Source organism: Artibeus jamaicensis, unplaced genomic scaffold, assembly GCF_021234435.1.
Source record: "Artibeus jamaicensis isolate MK-2021 breed Jamaican fruit bat unplaced genomic scaffold, CSHL_Jam_final scaffold_461, whole genome shotgun sequence".
NCBI lineage: Eukaryota > Metazoa > Chordata > Mammalia > Chiroptera > Phyllostomidae > Artibeus > Artibeus jamaicensis.
In genome coordinates this window covers 8,474,320-8,496,881 of record NW_026522045.1, presented here as the reverse complement: position 1 = coordinate 8,496,881, position 22,562 = coordinate 8,474,320, and the positions used below count along the sequence as shown (strand labels likewise).

The following is a 22,562-nucleotide window of genomic DNA, read 5'->3' as shown; positions in this document are numbered from 1 at the left end:
CTTGACCCATTTGTTGTTTAATAGCATACCATTCAGTCTCCATGATTTTGGGTGCTTTGGGTTTTTTTTTCCTTTGGGGTTGGCTTCCAATTTCAGTCCCTTGTGGTCAGAGAACATGCTTGGTATGATTTCAATTTTCTTGAATTTTTTTGAGGCTCGTTTTGTGTCCTGTCATGTGGTCTATCTTTGAAAATGTTCCATGTGCATTTGAAAAGAATGTGTATTTAGCTTCTTTGGGATGAAGGGTTCTATATATATCAGCTAAGTCCATTTCATCTAGGGTGTTGTTTAATACCACAATATATTTGTTGATATTTTGTTTGGAAGATCTGTCCATTTTTGATAGTGGGGTGTTAAAATCCCCTACTATAAGTGTGTTGCTGTCAATATCTTTCTTGAAGTCCTCTAAGATTTTCTTAATATATTTGGGTGCCCCTATTTTTGGTGCATATATGTTTATGATGTTAATGTTTTCTTGGTGGATTCTTCCCTTGAGTATAATGAAGTGACCTTCTGGGTCTCTCTTTATGGCCCTTTTTTTGAAGTCTATTTTGTCCGATATGAGAATTGCTACCCCAGCTTTTTTTTTCTTGTCCGTTTGCTTGGAAAACTTGTTTCCAGCCTTTCCCTTTTAGTCTGTGATGGTCTTTTGTCCTGAGGTGGGTCTCTTGTAGGCAGCATATGTGTGGCTCATGCTTTCTTATCCATTGAGCTATTCTGTGTCTTTTGATTGGAGCATTTAATCCATTTACATTTAAGGTTATTATTGATAGGTACTTATTGATTGCCATTTTTGTACCTGTGTTCCTCTCTGTCTCCCTCTTTTCCTTCCTTCCCTTAAAGCAGTCCTTTTAGTATTTCTTGTAGAGCTGGTTTGGTGGAGATGTATTCTTTTAGACTTCTTTTGTCTTGGAATCTCTTTATTTAGCCTTCTATCTTGATTGAGAGCCTTGGTGGGTAAAGTAGCCTTGGTTGTAGGCCTGTGGTTCTCATTATTTGAAATATTTTTTGGCATTCTCTTCTTGCTTGGAGTGTTTCCATTGAGAAGTCAGTAGCTAACCTTATTGGGGCTCCCTTGTATGTTACTTCTTTTTTTCCCCTTGTTGCCTTTAAGATTCTCTCTTTATCTTGGAATTTTGCCATTGTGATGATGATGTGTCTTGAAGTGGGCCTCCTTGGGTTGCTCTTGATTGGAACTCTCTGTGATTCCTGGATTTGTGTGGCTTTTTCTCTCATCAAATTAGGGAAATTTTCTCTCATTACTCTTTCAAGTACGTTTTCTATCCTTTGTTCTTCTTCTCCTTCTGGTATTCCTATTATTCGGATATTATTATGTTTCATATTGTGTTGCATTTCTCTTAACCCCTCTTCATTCTTCCTGAGCCTCTTTTCATTTTCTTGCTCTTTTTGTGAGATGCTTTCTACTTTCTCCTCCAATTCGATAATCCTATTCTCCACCTCATCTATCCTACTTTTGAAACTATCTACTGTGTTCTTCAATTCAGAAATTGTATTCTTCATTTCCTCTTGGCCCTTGCTGATATTTTCTATTTCCTTTTTCATGGAGAGAGATCATTGTAGTTCCCCTGTAGTTTCTGATAGCTCGTTGTGCACTCTTTGAACTTCGTAGTAACCAGTGCTTTGAATTCACTATCTGATAGTTGATTAGCCTCTATTTCATCTAACATTCTTTCCGTAGTTTCTGCTTTTTCTTTCATTTGGGGATTGTTTGTTTGTCTTCCCATTGTTTGAGACTCTTCTTGTTAGTCTCAGCTTCTAAAATTGATCTGTTCTGACACCCTGGGTTTATGGTGTGAGCTTCTGTGGTATGATACCTGTGAAGTTCAGTGGTGCAGACTCCTTCAAGTATCTTGATATTCTCCATCTTCACCTACTCTCACGCTGGTCCTCGTGCCGGTCCCTGTGCTGGTTGCCTACCACTGCTGAGTGTTCCGGCTCCAGTAGCCAACTCCTCCAGCACCCAGGCCCGTTGCTACGGCAGTGGCACAGGGGCTGAGAGTGTCCCAGCTCCTGTAGCTGACTCCTCTGGAGCCCAGGTCCCTCACAGGGACTTGGGGTGTACGGCTTCTATAGCTGACTCCCCGGCAGTCAGGCCCATCTCTATGGTGGTGGCACAGGGGTCTCCAGTGTCCCAGCTCCTGTGGCTGACTCCCTGGTGTCCAGTCTCTTTGCTATGGCAGTGGCACAGGGGCTGAGAATGTCCTGGCTCCAGTAGCTGGCTCCTCGGTGCCCAGGCCCGTCTCTATGGTGGTGGCACAGGGGCCTGCAGTGTCCCAGCTCCCATACCTGACTCCCCGGTTCTCAGGCCTGTTGCTATGGCAGTGGCACAGGTGCCATGTGTGTCCCAGCTCCCGTAGCTGACTCTGCCGCTGTCTGGTGTTTCAGCGTCGGTCACAATCTCTGGTCTTTTAAATTCATAAATGGTGGGTAACCAATGGTTTATTATGCTGTTTCTCTATAGATCTTCCAGGATTTTCACCCACGAGTACAGGAGCTAGAATCCGCTCCGTCCTAGTGCGTCGTCATCTTCCCAGCACCTACAGCAAAGCTTTCATTTAGAATGAAAGTCAAATAAAGTGCTTCCCAGCTAAAGCACAGTTAAAGGAGTTCATCATCACCAAGCCCTTATTATATGAAATGTTAAAAGGGCTCATCTAGGAAATAGAAGATCAAATCTATGAACAGTAAAGTGACAACAAACTCACAGCTATCAACAACTGAACCTCAAAAACTAAAATTAAGCAAACAACTAGAACAGTAATAGAGTCACAGAAATGAAGATCACAAGGATTATCAGTTGGGAGGGGAAGGGGTAGAATGGGGGAAAAAGATATAGGGAATAAGAAGCATAATTTATAGGCACAAAATAGACAGGAATAGGTTACAATAGTGTAGGAAACGGAGAAGCCAAAGTACTTATATATACAACCTATGGACATGTACTAAGTGTAAGGGGAATGCTGGATGTGGTAGGGTGCAGGGAGGAGGGGGACAAAAAATTGGGACAACTGTAGTAGCATAATCAATAAAATACACTTTAGGAACATGTATAAAGGACACATGGTAAAAGCCAAAAGGGGGTAGGATCGAGGGTGGGAGGTGGAAATAGATGGGGTGGGACAGAGTTGTGGGGTGAAAATGGAGACAAATATGCTTGAATAAAAAATTCTATTAGGAATAGTAAATAAAATATACTTTAAAAATATAAAAAATTAAATGTGGAAAAAAATTAAAAATTAAAAAAAGACTACACTAGAAATTAAAAGTAGCTTATAGAACCAATAGGTATAATATCATCCCATCTGGGGAAAATAATATCTATATTATGCATTGGGGAAAAGAGGTTGGAAAGAGCCACTAAAAAGGGTAAGAGTGGTTATTTATCATTTCTAAGGTTAATGGTGATTTTTAGTTTGCTTATTTTTTAATTTTTATTGACACTGTTACAGATATGTCCCTCACCCCTTTGCTCACTTCCTCCAAACCCCTAACCTGCTTCCCTCTGGCTATTACCACACTGTTGTCTGTGTCTATGGGTCATGCATATATGCTCTTTGGCTAATCCCTTCACCTTTCATCTGGCCACCACCTCCAGTTTTGCTTTATTTATTTTTTCTTTTTTAGATTTTATTTATTTATTTTTTGACATAAGGGAGGGAGAAAGAGAGGGAGAGAAACATCAGTGTGTGGTTGCCTCTTGCAAGCCACCTACCGGGGACCTGGACCCCAACCCAAGCATGTGCCCTAACTAGAAATTGAACCTGTGACCCTTTGGTTGTCAGGCTGGCACTCAATCCACTGAGCCACACCAGCTAGGGCAATTTGTTTATTTTTTAAACCATGTAAAAAAAATTATTTTTGTTCAGTTACACTTCTGCAATTTTCCCCATTGCCCTCCCCTACCACCCCCATCCCACCCCAACAGTCAATCACCCCATTGTCCTTGCCTATGTGTCCTCTGTTCATGTTCCTTGACTTACCTCTTCTCCTCTTTTCCCCTGTTATTCACCTTCCCTCTCCCCTCTGATCATTGTCAGTTTGATCTTTAGTTCCAAGTGTATGGTACTATTGTGCTCATTTGCTTTGTTGATTAGGTTTCACTTATAGGTGAGATGAAAATGTTATTTGTTTTGCTTTATTTTTAAAGAGATTTTCTGTATTGTTAAAAGTTCTTACATGGAGCATGTGAGCATGTTTTTTTTTTCTAATTAGAAAAAATATCAACAATGAACTTTACTTAGGATAACATATACAATAGTATCTTTTGCCTGGGCTAGTGCAATGCCTCCTAACTGGTCTCCCCATTTCCATTCTTGCCTCCTAAAACAGTCTTTTCCCTAAAGCACTTAGCATAAAATCAAAATTCCCAACCATAGCCTGCAATGTTCTACATGGCATTGCTCGAGACTACATTTCCAGAATTACATCCAATCACACTCCCCAGGTTTGCTCAACTCCAACCACACAGCTTTAATTTCCTTAAACTGTGCAAGTTTTTCTAGCCTGGTTCTTCATATTTGCTACCCATTGCATCTAGAAACCCTGCTGTTTTCCTTACCCAAACACTCTCATTGCCTAAGTTCCAGGTATTCTTTAAGTTCTAGCTTAAGTGTTAAATTCTTAGGGAAGCTCTTTTGGCCCTCCTCAGACTAGGTTTGCTTTCTCTGATAGATATACTCAGAGCACTTACTTTTTTCCTTCATAGCAGTAAAAATAAGCTTGAAAATATACATTTATGTGTTTACTTGGTTATTGTTTTTCTCCCTTGCTTAGCTGTTTGCTCTGTGAAGACAGGGACCATATCCAGTTTTCTAATTGCTGTATTACTAGCTCTTAATTCAGTGCTGGATAAATATTTGATTAAAGAATGCATAAATGAGTGAATGAATAAAGGACTGAATCTTCACGAATTTTACTGAAAATTATGGAACCAAAAATTGAGGTAGAAAAGATTGTTAAAGACAAGGCTATAATGATATGCCACAACTTCCATTTTAACTTCCAGTTCTGGTAATGGCTAAGATTCATTGAAAAATGCTGAAAAAATTAATTTCCTTTCGTATTCTCTCTTCCTATATTTGCAGTAGTGGACTATTTCTCTTTAAAGGGAAAATAAGTCCTGTGAATTAGCTTAAAAACAAAATAACAATAAAGTTGTTACTTCTGATGTTAAGGACACAAGGACAGTGAAATAGAATGATGTGTAGATGGGTATAAATTAGTGTATCACATTTCATGGTCTTGAAGCTCTTTTTCATTATACAATTTATACAGTAACACATAACCATAGCCCAATACGAGTTGGCCTCAATATGTTCTACCTTCTCTTACAGGGACAACTTGTACACATTCAGTCAGCTTGAGTAATGACCGTCTCTGTAATTAGGCCCAGTACATAGGAAAAAGAGATACATTTTCTGATTTACTCTCTGTTGCTACTCTAGAGAAGAAAAATATTGGTTACAGTTTAGGATTGCTCCAGAGTTTATACATTATGGTATAATCTTAAATTCTTAAAATACAGCCTTGTAAAAATATGCTAAGAAAACAATGTACAATGCTCTTTTGATCCTGCAACATCATGCAACATTCAGATCTAGCTTTCTTTCAGTTAAACCCACCTTCAACCTTTAACCTCCACAGAAGAAAGTCATGATGGTAACTTCAATGCCAAATTCTCTACAAGAGCTTAGTGCTTTAACACAACCACTTCTTCCAAAATCTCAGTCTTTTCTTTAAATTTGATCTAGTCACAAACTAGATGCTTGATAGTTATCTACATAAGTCTAGAAAATATCTGCTACAGGCCTAGCTGGTATGGCTCAGTGGGTTGATTGCCAGCTTGCAAACTGAAAGGTTGCCAGTTCGATTCCCAGTCAGGGCACATACCTGGATTGCAGGCCAGGTCCCTAGTAAGAGGAATGTGAGAGGCAACCACATATGGATGTTTCTCTCCCTCTCTTTCCCTCCCTTCCCATCTCAAAAAATAAATAAATAAAATATTTAAAAAAACAATATATGCTTGAGTATTTAGTCCCTTAATAATTCATGTAGAAGCTATACATATCTTTCAGTCACTCATCTCTTCTGAATTTTCTCCCATGTAACACCACAGTTCTACAGTGATGTGTGAGGCAAGGTCACACAAGCTTTAAAATATAATTTATCCATAAATAATTCTGAAATAAACTTACACAAATCAGTAGAGAAGAGGTAGGGGACATAGGCATAATTTGTAAAATAGGTATGCCCAATTTAAGAATAAAGACAAGAAATGAGAGAACACAATTTGTAAATGCATCACACTTTTCTTTATATTCCTTTTAAAAGTCAAGGATTTCAATTACTAAATATAAACACGGTATGCTGAAAGGCATTGTTAATAATCATTAGTGCGTAAATGAAAAATTTTTTATATAAATTTTATTTAGTTATTTTTCAAGTACATTTTTTAATCTATTTCTCCCATCCCACCCCCCCTGCCCCGTCTCCCCCCTCCCTCCCATTTCACCCCCCCCCCGTCCTCATCCCTGTGTCTTTCATACTTGTTCCTCAAAATCCCTCCCCATTTTTCCCCTTAAATTCCCTTCCCTCTCCCCTCTGGTCGCTGCCCACTTGTTCTCTATTTCAGTGTCTTTGTTTTTATTCTGTTTGCTTGTTTGTTTTATTGTTTAGCTAAGAAAAAATATTTTTAACCTAACTAGATCCTAGATCCAAATACTGACAGCAGGACTGATGAAGCCAAATAACACAGTGTGCTTAAGAGTATTTCATGTTCAAGTAAAACATGTTGTTAGTATGGTGCACCCAACTATTTATAATCCTTTGTTATTTGTACATTCTAGAACAACAATGAGAACCTAAATGGAGAATAGTCAGTAAGTCATTTGATAAAGTCAATGCAAAGAAAACCAAATATACTTTTCTGGTGATAGTAATGACCAATTACTATGCAACTGATTGCATCAAGGCAAAATTAAATGGCTTAAATGTTTAAGACTACCAAAATAAGTAGAGCAACTTCTTTATGGTCATATCTGTTATTTAATTGATCATACAATAATCTAACAGTTAACCTATAAATTCTATCCAGCTATCACTATAAAAATGGAAGAGCTTATTAATATGAGAAAACAATGTTCTCTACCAGTATAACAGAAATGACTGTAAATGATCAGAATGACAGTATAATTGAATTTAGGCCCTTTCTGAAGTATGTAGGGATAATAAAGAGAAGAGAGAAAATATTAACCAATGTTAAAATTTTTATAACAGGGTTATTTTGCCATGTTTTTGCTTCATTCATGCAGCTTCAGAAAAAATTAACAAAATCTAACTCTCTCTTCAAATTTACAGTAACTTCAAGAGTTTCAGTTTCCAGGATATAGAAAGCTTTGGCGCTGTTACAATCCACAGGATGGGGGAGGTTCAGCAACAGCTTCCTAGACAAAAGCAAAACAAAAACAGAATAAACTTCCTAAAGTAATATCAAGAAGATATTATTTTTATAAGGCAATGGAAAGCAATATATACCACCTGAACATTAGAAACCAAAACCAAACCAAAACAAACCAACAACCCACTATTTAGACAGTATAAATATAGGATTAAAAGTATGCTTAAATAACATAAATCATATACCAGTGTTTTGGCCTTAAAAATCCTAGTAGTGGTTTTTACTTCTCCCTCTTGCTTTTCTAAATTGACCACATTTTGTATCGTATAAACATAGTCTCAGGCTATGTTTATAAGCATAGAAGTAGAACCACTGCAACTTTCAGCTAGTCGGATAGATGTGCTGCCAGACACACATAAGAGTGCATGAAAAATCTGAAAATTGGAATGGTTCTATAAGAATTTTGCTAACACAATTTTAGCCTGTCTCTACTGCAGATGTAGTTATTGAAATTCAGGCCTGCAATGATTTCAATAACATATCAATGACAGTGCTTCCCTCTGCTTCCTTCTAATTATTTCTACTGTACATTGACAAAAAATCCCTGTGAGAGATTGCTGGTTTATTTTGCAGTTGATGGTTCAGTCACTGGATAGCTTCAGGGTTTAGATGCATTGCTGGGATGTGACATACATAATTCTGTTATAGTAGTATGAACCTGAATTATGCAAGATACACATTCTGGTACCTTAAGAAAATTAAATGTATGAAATACTTGTTACCTCACATTCTTGATAGAGAAAGCTTAAGTATCTCTATAAAAGGTGGACAGGGAAGAAGATGGTGGAGAGGTGGATGGGAGCTAAATCTACTTGCTGGAACACCTACCCAATCTTCCTAAGAACACAGTGAACAGCCAAGAGAATCCCAGCTGACATGAAGTTTGGAAGCCAAAACGTGTAGAGGATGCTTAAAAACAGATGGTAAGGAGATTTTGTAGGCTGAAAAGAAGGTCCTTGAGCCTTGTGACCGAGACCACAGCTGCTGTGGAAGCACTGGAGGAGAGCCAGGTCAGTGATAGCAACTGAGCAGGCTCCCTGCCCTCCCAAAGCCAGGAAGTCTCAAACCGATGCTAACAGAGACCTGGACAGGTCAAGTCGCTAGGGAGATAAAAAGGCTGTAAGTGACAGACAGCTGCTGGCATACCCCAGCTGGGGTGGGAGTCACCAGCTGGGACAGTACAGAAAAGTTGGGAAGCCAGTGGCACCCAGAGCTGAGAAAAGAGATGGGCCCCAACTGGCCATGACCTGGATAGACTCTGGACTGGTCAGAAAGTTGACTGTGTGGAAATACAGGTGTTTGTTAGATGCAGCAGGAGGCACCTGGGAGACTTCTCAAAAAAAAAAGGAGAAGGAGCCATGTAGGGACCTTGTGTTGGCAGAAATTGCATGCACCAGCAGCCCGGCCAGAGAAGATGGGTGGGGGCAGCGATTTGCTCCCACTCAGGGCGCCTCATGGATTGGTGAAAGGATCACAAAATGAGGTGGTTTATTGACTAGATGGCAAAAAGTGCAGAGTGGACAGGGCGGGCTCCACAGTGCTCTGAGGGAATAAGATGGAAACTGGGAACCTGTGATTATTGTATCCAGACTGAACCCCATCTTTGCAGAACCACAGGAAAGAAAAAAGGGATCTCAGCCAGCCTCTGCCTGCAGGATCCTGAAAGACCTGCAAAACTGGTTTGGTGGGTGTAATATAAGTAGGAGCCTCCCCACTTCCCAAAAGTAAGACAATATGACCTGAAGCTGTGAGAAAACCAGAGAAGGATTCAGAAAAAATCAGTGGAGCACACCAACAATTGAGATAAATTTAACTTTGATATCTTTCAGCACTTGCATGTTTTATACTTGCAAGGCCAGATTATATATTTGTTATCATACTATTGTTATTCATGGTATTAATAGATTTTGCCATCCTGAGCTTTATTATTATTTTTTTAATTCACCAACTTTTATTTTTTTATCTTTATAAATATGTTTTATTTTATTGATTATGCCATTACATTTGTTCCATTTCCCCCTTCATTCCTCCCTACCCTGCACACCTTTCCCCCACCATTCCCCCCCTTTAGTTTGTGAACACATGTCTCAAGTTCTTTAGATTCTATGTTTCCCCTACTATTCTTGCCCTCCCCCCATCTATTTTCTATCTACCATCTATGCTACTTATTTTCTGTACCTTCTACCCCCTTCTCCTTCTCCCACTCCCCTGTTGCTAATCCTCCATGTGATCTTCATTTCTATGGTTCACTCCTGATCTAGCTGTCCTCTTAATTTGCTTTTGTTTTAGGTGTGGTTGTTAATAACTGTGAGTTTGCTGTCCTTTCACTGTTCATCTTTTTTATCTTATTTTTACATAAGTCCCTTAAACATCTCATATAATAAGGGCTTGGTGAAGATGAACTCCTTGAATTTGATCTTATCTGAGAAGCACTTTATCTGTCCTTCCATTCCAAATGAAAGCTTTGCTGGATAGAGCAATCTTGGTTGTAGCTCTTTGGATTTCATGACTTGGAATACTTCTTTCCAGCCCCTTCTTGCCTGGAAGGTCTCTTTTGAGAAATCAGCTGACAGTCTGATGGGAACTCCCTTGTAGGTGACTGTCCCCTTATCTCTTGCTGCTTCTAGGATTCTCTCCTTCATTTTCATCTTGGCTAATGTAATTATGATGTGCCTTGGTGTGTTCCTCCTTGGATCCAACTTCTTTGGGACTCTCTGAGCTTCCTGGATTTCCTGGAAGTCTATTTCCTTTGCCAGATTGGGGAAGTTCTCCTTTATTATTTGTTCAAATAAGTTTTCCACTGGTGGCTGTTCCTTTCCCCCTTCTGGTACCCCTATAATTCGGATGTTGGAGCGTTTAAAGATGTCCTGGAGGTTCCTAAGACTCTCCTCATTTTTTTGAATTCTTGCTTCTTCACTCTTTTCTGTTTGGCCATTATTTGCTTTCTTCTGGTCCACTCCATTGATTTGAGTCCCAGTTTCCTTTTCATTGCTATTGGTTTCCTGTGCAATTCCATTCATTTCAATTAGTTTCACCTTCATATGTTTGTCTAATTTGTGGCTATAATCGACCAGTTCTGTGAGGATCCTGATCACCAGTGTTTGAAACTGTGCATCTGAGAGTTTTGCTATTTCTTCATTGCTTAGATTTATAGGCTCTGGGGTTTTGAGATCTTCTTGAGCCATTTTTGGTCTGTTCGCGCCATTAAGTGTTAGGAGTGGAGCCTTGGACTCCCAGGTCGCCGGGTTGTGACGCTGTATGTGGAGGCGGGGTCAGAGTGGGGAAATGGCGGTCCCCTCTGCTGTTTCTCGCAGCAGGGTGAAGAGCAGAGCCTAAGGTTGTTCACCGGGGCAGGGCCACTTAGGTCGCTGGATTATGATGCTGTATGTGCAGGCAGGGTTAGATCGGGGGCAATGGCTGCACCCTCCGCCGCCACTTGCCGCTGGGGCTGCTGGCTCTCGTCCAATTGCCCACTCCCTGGCTTGTCTATCTCTGAAGGAATGCACAACCACAGTCAACCCACAGCCCTGCTCCCTCGCTGTTTCCCCGCGATTGCTTGCAGAGTTGCCCACCAGGTCCAGCCCTGCACCTGGATTCCGCGCGCCTGAGTCCGTCTGACCGAGTTTTCCTGTGCTACTCCACTCTGCCAGCTGCTGGTTTCGCCCCTTACCGGTCAGACTGAAGAATTTGTTGTTATCAGACTTCCGAAAAGTTCAATTTTCTGTGTTCTGGCTGTGTTTTCTGTTGCTATTATTTAGTTGTCTCTAAACTTGGTTGTGTGAGGAAGCACAGCCTCTCCTCCTATGCCTCCATTTTGGCGGAAGTCCTCTCCTCATTTTTTTGAATTCTTGTTTCTTCATCCTTTTCTGTTTGGTCATCTTTTCCTTCCTTCTGGTCTGCTCCCTTGATTTGAGTCTCAGTTTCCTTTCCATTACTATTGGTTTCCTGTGCATTTCCATTCATTTCAATTAGTTTAGCCTTCATATGTTCCTCTAATTTGTGACTAAAATCAACCAGTTCTGTGAGCATCCTGATCACCAGTGTTTTGAACTGTGCATCTGAAAGTTTGGCTATTTCTTCATTGCTTAGATTTATTGGCTCTGGGGCTCTGAGTTGTTCTTGAGCCATGTTTTGATCTGTTCGTGCCTGTTATGTATGAGGAGAGGCACCTTAGGTATTCACCAGGGTGGGGCCACCCAGGTTGCTGGTTTGTGACACTGTATGTGGGGGTGGGGTCAGAGAGGGAGCAATGGTGGTCCTCTCTGCTCGCCTGGTCCACCTCACCACTCGCCCCTGCCTGTTTATCTGAGTGCAAATGTGAGAGTTCGCTGCCCTGCGCCGGGGCCTGCACGGTCTGTCTCAGTGCACATCTCTTCACTCGTTTATCTGCAAGCAAATGCGTGACCTCAGACAGACAGCCATGCCCCGAGCCTTCCCGTAGCTACCCTGCACCTGGGATTCGCACTCTTGGCTGCTTGCGCGCCGCCAGGGTCAGGGGATTGTTTTTGCCTGACCACTCTGCTGCTGGCTTCGCCCTTCTCACCAGTTTAGGTGAGCTTTTCGTTGTTTTTGGACTCCGTATTGTTTGATTTTGTGTGGTTTGGTTGCGTTTATTATTGTTAAAACTTTGTTGCTTTTAAATTTGGTTGTGCAAGGAGGCAAAGTGTTTCCAACTATGCCTCCATCTTGTCAGAAGTCCCCTGAGCTTTATTATTGTTGCAGTTAACTTTATTTTGTCTTACACTTCTATCACTTACTCTCACTATTCCTCCTCCATCTAAACTTGCATAAGCATTCTTCTTTCCAAAGTCATCTCATAATCTTTTTTCTCTTCTGATAAGACTATTATTTCTTTTTAAACTTTTATAAACAGTGGAATTAGGGTGAAATATCATGGTTATTGGTGTACTTCTGCAAAGGAACTCTTATTTATTCACTACTTGTTTGCATTTAAATCCCATAGAATACTCTCCCTCTGTCTTACCCTATTTTGCCTTGGCCCTCTCCCTTTTTTCCCTTGTCTTTCTTTTTACCCCCTCTCTCAACCAAGGCTTTGCTCCTCTCTCTTACTAGATTTTCCCCCCAACTTCTCAAAATCATTTTTCTTTTCTGTAGTCATTTCATATTCACTTTTTGCTTTTCTACAGCATTCTCATTCCTGTTCCACCTTTATTAAACATCATTTAGCAGTCATTGCTATTGACCCTGCTGTGGTTTTTCTGCAATTTTGCTCCCATTGGTCCAGTACCTTTTCAATTTTACTTCAAATCTCATACTACACTCATCCCTCTTCTTACCCCCATTGTTCCCGTTGCCTTTTTGTGTTTTACTTACATTGTAAATTTTTCCCTCTCCCTTTCTTTGCCTTGGTTCTACTCTAGCTCTTATCAATTATCCTCCATCATACCACACAGCAACATTTCCCCCTTTTTAGTCATCTCATATTCCTTTTGTCATATCTTATAATCCACAATCTATCCACAATCTGTATTCACCTCTATTAGTGTTACTTTGATTGTGGTGGAGACTGCTGATATGATAATGGGGTTCTTTTTGCTGGTGTAGGTTGGGTTGTCTAGTAATACTGCTTTGTTAACCAATACCTGTACAACAACATTCAAGACAAGGTGAGAGTTGCGAATACCAGAAACCCACTAGGAGGGGAGAAGCCACCAGGAATAGAGCCACCAACAGGTAGAGCCCAAGTTCAACAAGAGCGCACACTCAAATGAAAGAAAGGGCAACTTGAGGGCATCCAGACAAGGTGATCTAAGAGACAACACCACTGTGTCCAAGAGAACCCCTATCCCAGAAGCTCACCCTTTGAAGTCAGCTGACAAAGCAGAGCATCTAGAATTACAGAAACAAACAAAAACAGTCACCTAAAATGGGGAGACACAGAAAGAACCCTCAGTCAAAAGGAATGGAAGATTCCCCATTAAAAGAGCTAAATGAAATGGAGGCAAGTAAACTATCAAATATAGAATTCAAAAGAATAGTTATAAGGAAGTTCAAGGAACTCACTGCAACTACAAGGAGCTGAGTGGGAACTAAAACAGTATGAAAAAGGAAATAGAAACTATAAACAAGAACCAGGAAGAAATGAAGAATATAATACCTGAAATTAAAAAAAAATACTCTAGACAGAATTACAAGCTGACTTGATGAAGGAGAGAACTGAATTAGTTAGCTGGAAGACAAGGTACAAAGAAATACCCAGGTAGGGCAACTACATGAAAATAGACTAAAAAATATGAAGATAGCTTAAGGTAACTGCAAGACAACAGAAAATACAATAACATTAGAATGACAGCAATATCAGAAAGAGGAGAAAAGGAGCAAGGAATAGAATAACTGTTTAAAAAAAAACAATGACAGCCCTGGCTAGTGTAACTCAATGGATTGAGCGCAGGCCTGTGAATCAAAGGATCGCAGTTTGATTCCCAGTCAGGGCACATGCCTGGGTTGCACGCCAGTTCCCATCAGGGGACACATGAGAGGCAACCATACAACCATACATTGATATTTCTCTCCCTCTCTCCTTCCCTTCCCTTCCCCTCTAAAGATAAATAAATAAAGTCGTAAAAAAATTTTAAAAAATGACAGATAACTTTCCTAACCTGGAGAAGAAAAAGCAATGCAAGTTCAGGAAGCACAGAAGGTCCTAATCAAGATGAATCTAAAGAGGCCCACTCCAAGACACATAATATACTACATTTTAAAACAAAGAATCATAAAGACAGCAAGGAAAAACCACATAGTAACATACAAAGGAGCTCCGACAGGCTAGTAGCTGACTTTTCAACAGAAACACTACATGCTAGAAGGGAATGGCGAGAAATATTCCAAGTAATGAAAAGCAAAGGCCTGCAACCTACTACTGATACAGGGTGCAGCCAGGGTTGCCCCAAATAGGGATTTGTAGTGGGGTCCAGAACTCAGGGTGTCCAGGAAATATTAGAAAAATATGTATATAGTATGTCCTCACCTCCACAAGTCTGAGCTGAGGGATGGGACACCTGGAGCAGGGCCATTGAGAGCTGTTTTGCATAGCAACAGTTTTGCAGCTAAAACTGGCATGGTCATTTAACATATCTATAACCTTTAACTGGTTTCATGGATATGTTAAATAGCTGTGGCCATGCTTTGAGCCAGGAGGATGGGAGTGACTTCAACCCCTGATGTACCTGGGAGGAAACTGCCTCTGGGTAGATCACCTGCATGGGAGCTTGGAGATGATTGGCTCCACACAATGGGGCCATGCCTTCCCAGACTCACTACGGCAGCCCAGTAAAGCTGGAAAAATATAGGAATGCTAGCAGGTGTAACTGATTGTGGGAGGACTCAGAAATAGAGCTACAGAGGAAGATTGGCACTGGGATTTAAACCCAGGCATGGCAGCCATGCCAAGGGGGTACCTCTCGGATTTGGCGAGAGTCAGCACCATATGTGTTTGGGGTGTTCCCTTTTGCCACGAGGCTTAGGAAGCAGGAGAGACCATGCTTGGAAGAAAAGGGATGAAAGGACTCTTGCTGGTGGGTGATGAGAAGGTACCACATGGTTTTGAATTAACTGGAGATTGCAGCAGTGACACAATCTCAGTGACACAATTGCTGGGAACTGAGAGGCTATCTGAGCCACAGACTTCTACTTCTTTTCCTTAGATACAGTACTCTGGACTAGGAAGAGGGAGAAGGAAGGACTGTGTGTGTTTGTGGATATTTTAAAGGAGTTTAGTATTTTAATGAAAACATTAAGTCATTACTCTAAGTTTGTATAACTTTTTGAATAAATAATTCCTTTCCTTTTCACCAATCTCTGGCATTTTCCTTTTCACTCAATCTCTGGTGGTGGGGGAGACAAACCTAGTACAGGGTGAGGGAACCCTGGGAACAGAAAGGGGGATCCATTCAGTAATAGTGTTTTGTTCCCCCACATCTGTTCTGTAACACTACTCTACCCAGCAAGGATCTCAATTAAAATGGAAGGGGAAACAAGGAGTATCCCAGACAAATGAAGGCTGAAAAAATATATCTCCACCAAATCAGCACTTCAAGAGATGCTAAAGGGACTGCTTTTTTTGTTTGTTTCATAAATTACTTTATTGTTGTTCAATTACAGTTGTATGCATTTTCTCCCCACCCCTCCCTCACCCAGCCAAACCCACCTCCCTCCCTTGCTTTCACCCTCCCTCTTGATTTTGTCCATGTGTCCTTTATAGTAGTTTAAAGGGACTGCTTTAAGACGAGGAATAAAAGGAGAGAGAGAGGAACATAGGTACAAATGGGGGGACAATGATTAAGTACCTATCAATAATAACTAACTGTAAATGGATAAATTGCTCCAATATAAAGACATACTGTAGATGAATGGATAACAAAACATGACCCACACATATGCTGCTTAAAAGATACCCATCTCAGAACAAAAAAAGACCTACGCAGAATGAAAGTGAAGGGTTGGAAACATTATTCCAAGCACAGGGACAGGAGAAAAAAGCTGGGGTAGCTATACTAGTATCAGACAAAATAGACTTCAAAACAAAGCCCATAAGGACTTCCGCCAAGATGGAGGTGTAGGTGGAAACACTTTACCTCCTCGCACAACCAAATCTAAAAACAACAAAGTTTTAACAACAATAAACACAGCCAAGCCACAGAAAATTGAACAATATGTAGTCTGAAAACAACGAACCGCTCAGCTAAACCGGTGAGGGGGCAGAGCCAACAGCAGAGCAGGTCAGGCAAAAAAGATCCCTTGACCCGGGTGGCATGCAGGTGGTCGAAGGCACTGATCCCAGCTGTGGGGTAGCTACTGGCGGACCCAGGGAAGGTGCTGTGTGGCTGGCTGACTGTGGTCATGCATTTGTGCACAGATAAACCAGGGAAGAGACGAGCATTGAGACAGACCGAGCAGGCCCTGGCGCAGGGGGGCGGGCTGACCCCAGTCGCACATTTTCGAGCAGATAAACAGGTGGGGGCAGGGGGCCAGCGGTGAGGACCACCATTGCTCCCTCTCTGACCCCGCCCCCACATATAGCGTCACAACCCAGCAACATGGGTAGCCCCGCTCTGGTGAACACCTAAGGTGCCTCTCCTCAAACAACAGGTGGGAACAGATCAAAACATGGCTCAAGAAGAACTCAGAGCCCCAGAGCCGATAAATCTAAGCGATCGAGAAATTGCAACCTATCAGAGGTAAAATTCAAAACACTGGTGATCAGGATGCTCACAGAACTGGTCGATTTTAGCCACAAATTAGAGGAACATATGAACGCTAAACAAATTGAAATGAAGGGAAATGCACAGGAAACCAATAGTGATGGGAAGGAAACTGGGAATCAAATCAATTGAGTGGACCAGAAGGAAGGAAAAAATGACCAAACGGAAAAATATGAAAAAACAAGAATTCAAAAAAATGAGGAGAGGCTAAGGAACCTCCACGACATCTTTAAATGCTCCAACATCCAAATTATAGGGGTATCAGAAGGGGAAGAGGAACAGTCACGAGTGGAAACCTTATTTGAACAAATAATAAAGGAGAACTTCCCCAATCTGGCAAAGAAAACAGACTTCCAGGAAATCCAAGAAGCTCAGAGAGTCCCAAAGGAGTGGGACCTGAGAAGGAACACACCAAGACACATCATAATTATATTAGCCAAGATTAAAATGGAGAGAATCCTAGAAGAAGCAAGAGCTAAGGGGACAGTCACCTACAAAGGAGTTCCCATCAGACTGTCAGCTGATTTCTCTAAAGAGACCTTCCAGGCAAGAAGGGGCTGGAAAGAAGTATTCCAAGCCATGAAATCCAAAGAGCTACAACCAAGATTGCTCTATCCAGCAAAGCTTTCATTTGGAATGGAAGTACAGATAAAGTGCTTCTCAGATAAGATCAAATTCAAGGAGTTCATCATCACCAAGCCCTTATTATATGAAATGTTAAAGAGACTTATCTAAGAAAAATAAGATAAAAAAGATGAACAGTGAAAGGACAGCAAACTCACAGTTATTAACAACCACACCTAAAACAAAAGCAAACTAAGAGGACAGCTAGATCAGGAGTGAACCATAGAAATGAAGATCACATGGAGGGGTAGCAAGAGGTGAGTGGGAGAAGGAGAAGGGGGGAGAAGGTACAGAAAATAAGTAGCATAGATGGTAGATAGAAAATAGATAGGGGGAGGGTAAGAATAGTAAGGGAAACATAGAATCTAAAGATCTTGAGACACGTGGTCATGAACTAAAGGGGGGGAATTGTGGGGGAGGGGAACACAGGGTGGAGGGGAACGAAGGGGGGAATAGAACAAATGTAATGGCATAATCAATAAATTTTTTTTAAATATTAAAAAAAAAACAAAGCCCATAAGAAGAGACCCAGAAGGACACTTTATAGCACTCATGGAAGAATCCACCAATAAATACATATTATAAATATACATGTAGCCAACATAACAGCACCCAAATACATAGGGAAAAGCTTGGAGAACTTCAAAAAACATAGAGACAGCAACCCAGTTATACTAAGGGATTTTAACACCTCAATATAAAAAAATTAGAGATCTTCCAAACAAAACATCAACAAGGATGTTGTGGCATTGAATAATGCCCTGGATCAAATGGACTTTATATATATATATATACCATATATATATATATATATATATATATATATATATATATACACACACACACACACACACACAAAGAACCACAATACACATTCTTTTCAAATGCACATAGAAAATTTTCAAACATACAGCATGTGATAGGACACAAAACAAGTCTCAAAAAATTCAAGAAAACTGAAATCACATCAAGCATTTTTTGGATGAACAAGGGCCTGAAACTAGCCCTGGCTGGTGTGGCTCAGTGGATTGAGCCCCAGCTTGTGACCCAAAGGGTCACTGGTTCAACTCCCAGTTGGAGCACATGACTGGGTTGCAGGACAGGTCCCCAACAAGGGGCACATGAGAGGCAACTGCACATTGATGTTTCTATCTCTCTCATTCTCCCTCCCTTCCACTCTTTAAAATAAATAAAGTATTTTTTAAAAAGGGCCTGAAGCTAGAAACCAACCTCCAGGAAAAAACTCAAAAACACACAAATTCATAGATATTAAATAGCTATTAAACAATGAATGGGTCAAGAATGAGACCCTGGAAGAATTCAAAAAGTTTCTGGAAACAAATTAAAATGAACACACAACAGTTCAAAATTTATGGGAAACAGTGAAGGAAGTCCTGAGAGGGAAGTTCACAGCAATACAGGCCTACCTAAAAAAGATAGATACATTCCAAAGAAATAACCTAACCCTACATCTACAGGAACTAGAGGAACAACAATAAACAAACCTCAGAGTGATTAGAAGGAATGAAATAACCAAGGTCAGAGCAGAATTAAATGACATAGAGACTAAAAGAACAATTAAGAAGATAAAAAAGTTGAAGAGTGAAAGGACAGCAAACTCACAGTTATCAACAACCACACCTAAAACAAAAGCAAATTAAGAGGATAGCTGGATCAGGAGTGAATCACAGAAACGAAGATCACATGGAGGATTAGCAACAGGGGAGTGAGAGAAGGAGAAGGGGGGAGAAGGTACAGAAAATAAGTAGCATAGACAGTAGATAGAAAATAGATAGGGGGAAGGTAAGAACAGTAGGGGAAATACAGAATCTAAAGAATTTGAGCCCTGGCTGGTGTAGCTCAGTGGATTGAGCACGGGCCTGCGAACCAGACAATCGCGGTTCGATTCCCAGTCAGGGCACATGCCTGGGTTGCAGACCAGTTCCCTGCAGGCCAGTTCCCAGCAGGGGATGCACAAAAGGCAACCATACATTGATATTTCTCTCCCTCTCTCCTTCCCTTCCCCTCTAAAGATAAATAAATAAATAAATCTTTAAAAAAATAATTTGAGACACGTGTTCATGAACTAAAGGGGGAAATGGTGGGGGAGGGGCATGCAGGGTGGAGGGGGGAATAGAACAAATGTAATGGCATAATCAATAAAAAAATTAAAAAAATAAAAAAGAACAATTCAATGGATCAAAATATCCAGGAGCTGGTTCTCTGAAAAAATAATCAAAATCTACAAGCCTTTAACCAACCAACTCAAGAGAAAAAGACAGAGGACCAAAAGAAATAAAATCAGAAATGAAAGCAGAGAGATTAAAACTGATACCACAGAAATACAAAGGATTCTAAAAAAGTACTACGAAAAATTATATGCCAAGAAATATGAAAACCTGGATGAAATAGACAAATTTCAAGAAAAATATATTCTTCCAAAACTGAATGAAGAAGTAGAAAGCCTGAATAGACTAATAACTAGTGAAACTGAAGCAGTAATAATAAAAAAAACTTCCAGCACACAAAAGCCCTGAACCTGATGGTTTCACAGGAGAATTTTACCAAACATTTCAGGAATAGCTAACCCCTATCCTTCTCAGATTATTCAAAAAACAAAAACAAAGAAGAGGTAGACTCTCAAACATTTTTATGAAGCCAGCATAATCCTAATCCCAAAACTAGATAAAGACATAGCAAAGTAAGAATACTACACGCCAATATTGCTGATGAACCTAGATGCTAAAATCCTCAACAAAATATTGGCAAACAGTATCCAGCAATACATTAAAAAGATCATATACCATGATCAAGCGGGATTCATCCTAGGGATGCAAGGATGGTACAATATTCACAAACCAATAAATGTAATACATCACATAAACAAAAGGGAAGACAAAAATCACATGATCGTAGCAATAGATGCAGAAGATAGATCATGTCCTTCGCAAACAATGACAGTTTTACTTCCTCCTTTCCAATTTAGATACCTTTTAATTCTTCTTCTTGTCTGATCACTGTGGCTAGGACTCCCAATACTGTGTTGAATAGAAGTGATGAGGGTGGACATCCTTGTCCTGTTTCTGATCTTAGTGGGAAAGCTTTTAGTTTTTGCCCATTGAGTATGATGGTGGCTATAGATGTCTCTTGTATGGCCTTTAATATGTTGATGAATGCTCCCTCTATTTCCACTGTGCTGAGTGTTTTTATCCTAAATGGGTGCTGTAGCTTATCAAATGCTTTTTCTGCATCTATTGATATGATCATGTGATTTTTGTCTTCCCTTTTGTTTATGTGATGTATTACATTTATTGGTTTATGGATATTGTACCAATCTTGCATCCCTAGGATGAATCCCACTTGATCATGGTATATGATCTTTTTAATGTATTGATGGATACTGTTTGCCAATATTTTGTTGAGGATTTTAGCATCTAGGTTCATCAGCAATACTGGCGTGCAGTATTCTTAGTTTGTTATGTCTTTATCTAGTTTTGGGATTAGGATGATGCTGTCTTCAAAAAAGTAAGGAATCTTGCCTCTCTTGGATTTTTTGGAATAGTCTGAGAAGGATAGGAATTAGCTGTTCCTGAAAAGTTTTGCAAAATTCTCCATGAAACTGTCTTGTCCATGGCTTTTGTGTGCTGGGAGGTTTTTTGATTGTGGCTTCTGTTTCACTAGCTGGCCAAAGCAGAAAGTTTTTATTTTATTTATTTATTTATTTTTAATTTTTTATTGATTATGCTGTTACAGTTGTTCTATTCCCCCTTTCATTCCCCTCCACCCTACCCCCATCCCCACCGATACCCTCCCCTTTAGTTTATGACCATGTGTCTCAAGTCCTTTAGATTCTATATTTCCCATGCTATTCTTGCCCTCCCCTTTTATTTTCTATCTACTGTCTATGCTACTTATTTTGTGTACCTTCTCCCCCCTTCTCCTCCTCCCACTCCCCTGTTGCTAACCCTCCTTGAGATCTTCATTTCTATGTTTCCACTCCTGATCTAGCTGTCCTTTCAGTTTGCTTTTGTTTTAGGTGTGGTTGTTAATAACTGTGAGTTTGTTGTCCTTTCACTGTTCATGTTTCTTTAACTTCTTTTTCTTAGATAAGTCCCTTCAACATTTCATATAATAAGGGCTTGGTGATGATGAACTCCTTGAATTTGATCTTATCTGAGAAGCACTTTATCTGTCCTTCCATTCTAAATGAAAGTTTTGCTGGATAGAGCAATCTTGGTTGTAGGTCTTTGGATTTCATGACTTGCAATACCTCTTTCCAGCCCCTTCTTGCCTGTAAGGTCTCTTTTGAGAAATCTGCTGACAGTCTGATGGGAACTCCTTTGTAGGTGACTGTCCCCTTATCTCTTGCTTCTTCTAGGATTCTCTCCTTCATTTTAATCTTGGCTAATGTAATTATGATGTGCCTTGGTGTGTTCCTTCTTGGGTCCAACTTCTTTGGTACTCTCTGAGCTTCCTGGATTTCCTGGAAGTCTATTTCCTTTGCCAGATTGGGGAAATTCTCCTTTATTATTTGTTCAAATAAGTTTTCCACTGGTGGCTGTTCCCTTCCCGCTTCTGGTACCCCTATAATTCGGATGTTGGAGCATTTAAAGATGTCCTGGAGGTTCCTAAGACTCTCCTCATTTTTTTGAATTCTTGCTTCTTGACTCTTTTCTGTTTGGCCATTATTTGCTTTCTTCTGGTCCACTCCATTGATTTGAGTCCCAGTTTCCTTTTCATTGCTATTGGTGTCCTGTGCAATTTCATTCATTTCCATTAGTTTCACCTTCATATATTTGTCTAATTTGTGGCTATAATCAACCAGTTCTGTGAGCATCCTGATCACCAGTGTTTGAAACTGTGCATCTGAGAGTTTTGCTATTTCTTCATTGCTTAGATTTATAGGCTCTGGGGCTTTGAGATCTTCTTGAGCCATTTTTGGTCTCTTCGCCTCCTTTAAGTGTGAGAAGCGGCGCCTTGGACTCCCAGGTCGCTGGGTTGTGACGCTGTATGTGGTGGCGTGGTCAGAGCGGGGAAATGGCGACCCCCTCTGCTGTTTCTCACAGCTGGGTGATAAGCAGCGTCTTAGGTGGTTCACCTGGGCCGGGCCACTCAGAGTCGCTGGGTTATGATGCTGTATGTGGAGGTGGGGTCAGAGCAGGGAAATGGCGGCGCCCTCCACTGCCGCTAGCCAGGAGACCCACCCGGCCCCGGTCCAACCGCCCACTCCCTCGCCTGTC

General features: G+C 40.6%; 1 protein-coding gene across 2 annotated transcripts in view; it reads right to left on the bottom strand.

Annotated features, from left to right (window-relative positions):
• Positions 1–6,615: 6,615 nt before the first annotated feature.
• Positions 6,616–22,562, bottom strand: part of DNAAF6 (dynein axonemal assembly factor 6) — a 71,495-nt gene continuing 55,548 nt past the window's right edge. For both annotated transcript variants that reach the window (XM_053657515.1, XM_053657516.1), the window contains exon 7: positions 6,616–7,463. In XM_053657515.1, the coding sequence (XP_053513490.1) occupies positions 7,334–7,463 (130 nt within the window). In that variant the 3' untranslated portion in view covers positions 6,616–7,333. The remainder of the gene's footprint in view (positions 7,464–22,562) is intronic.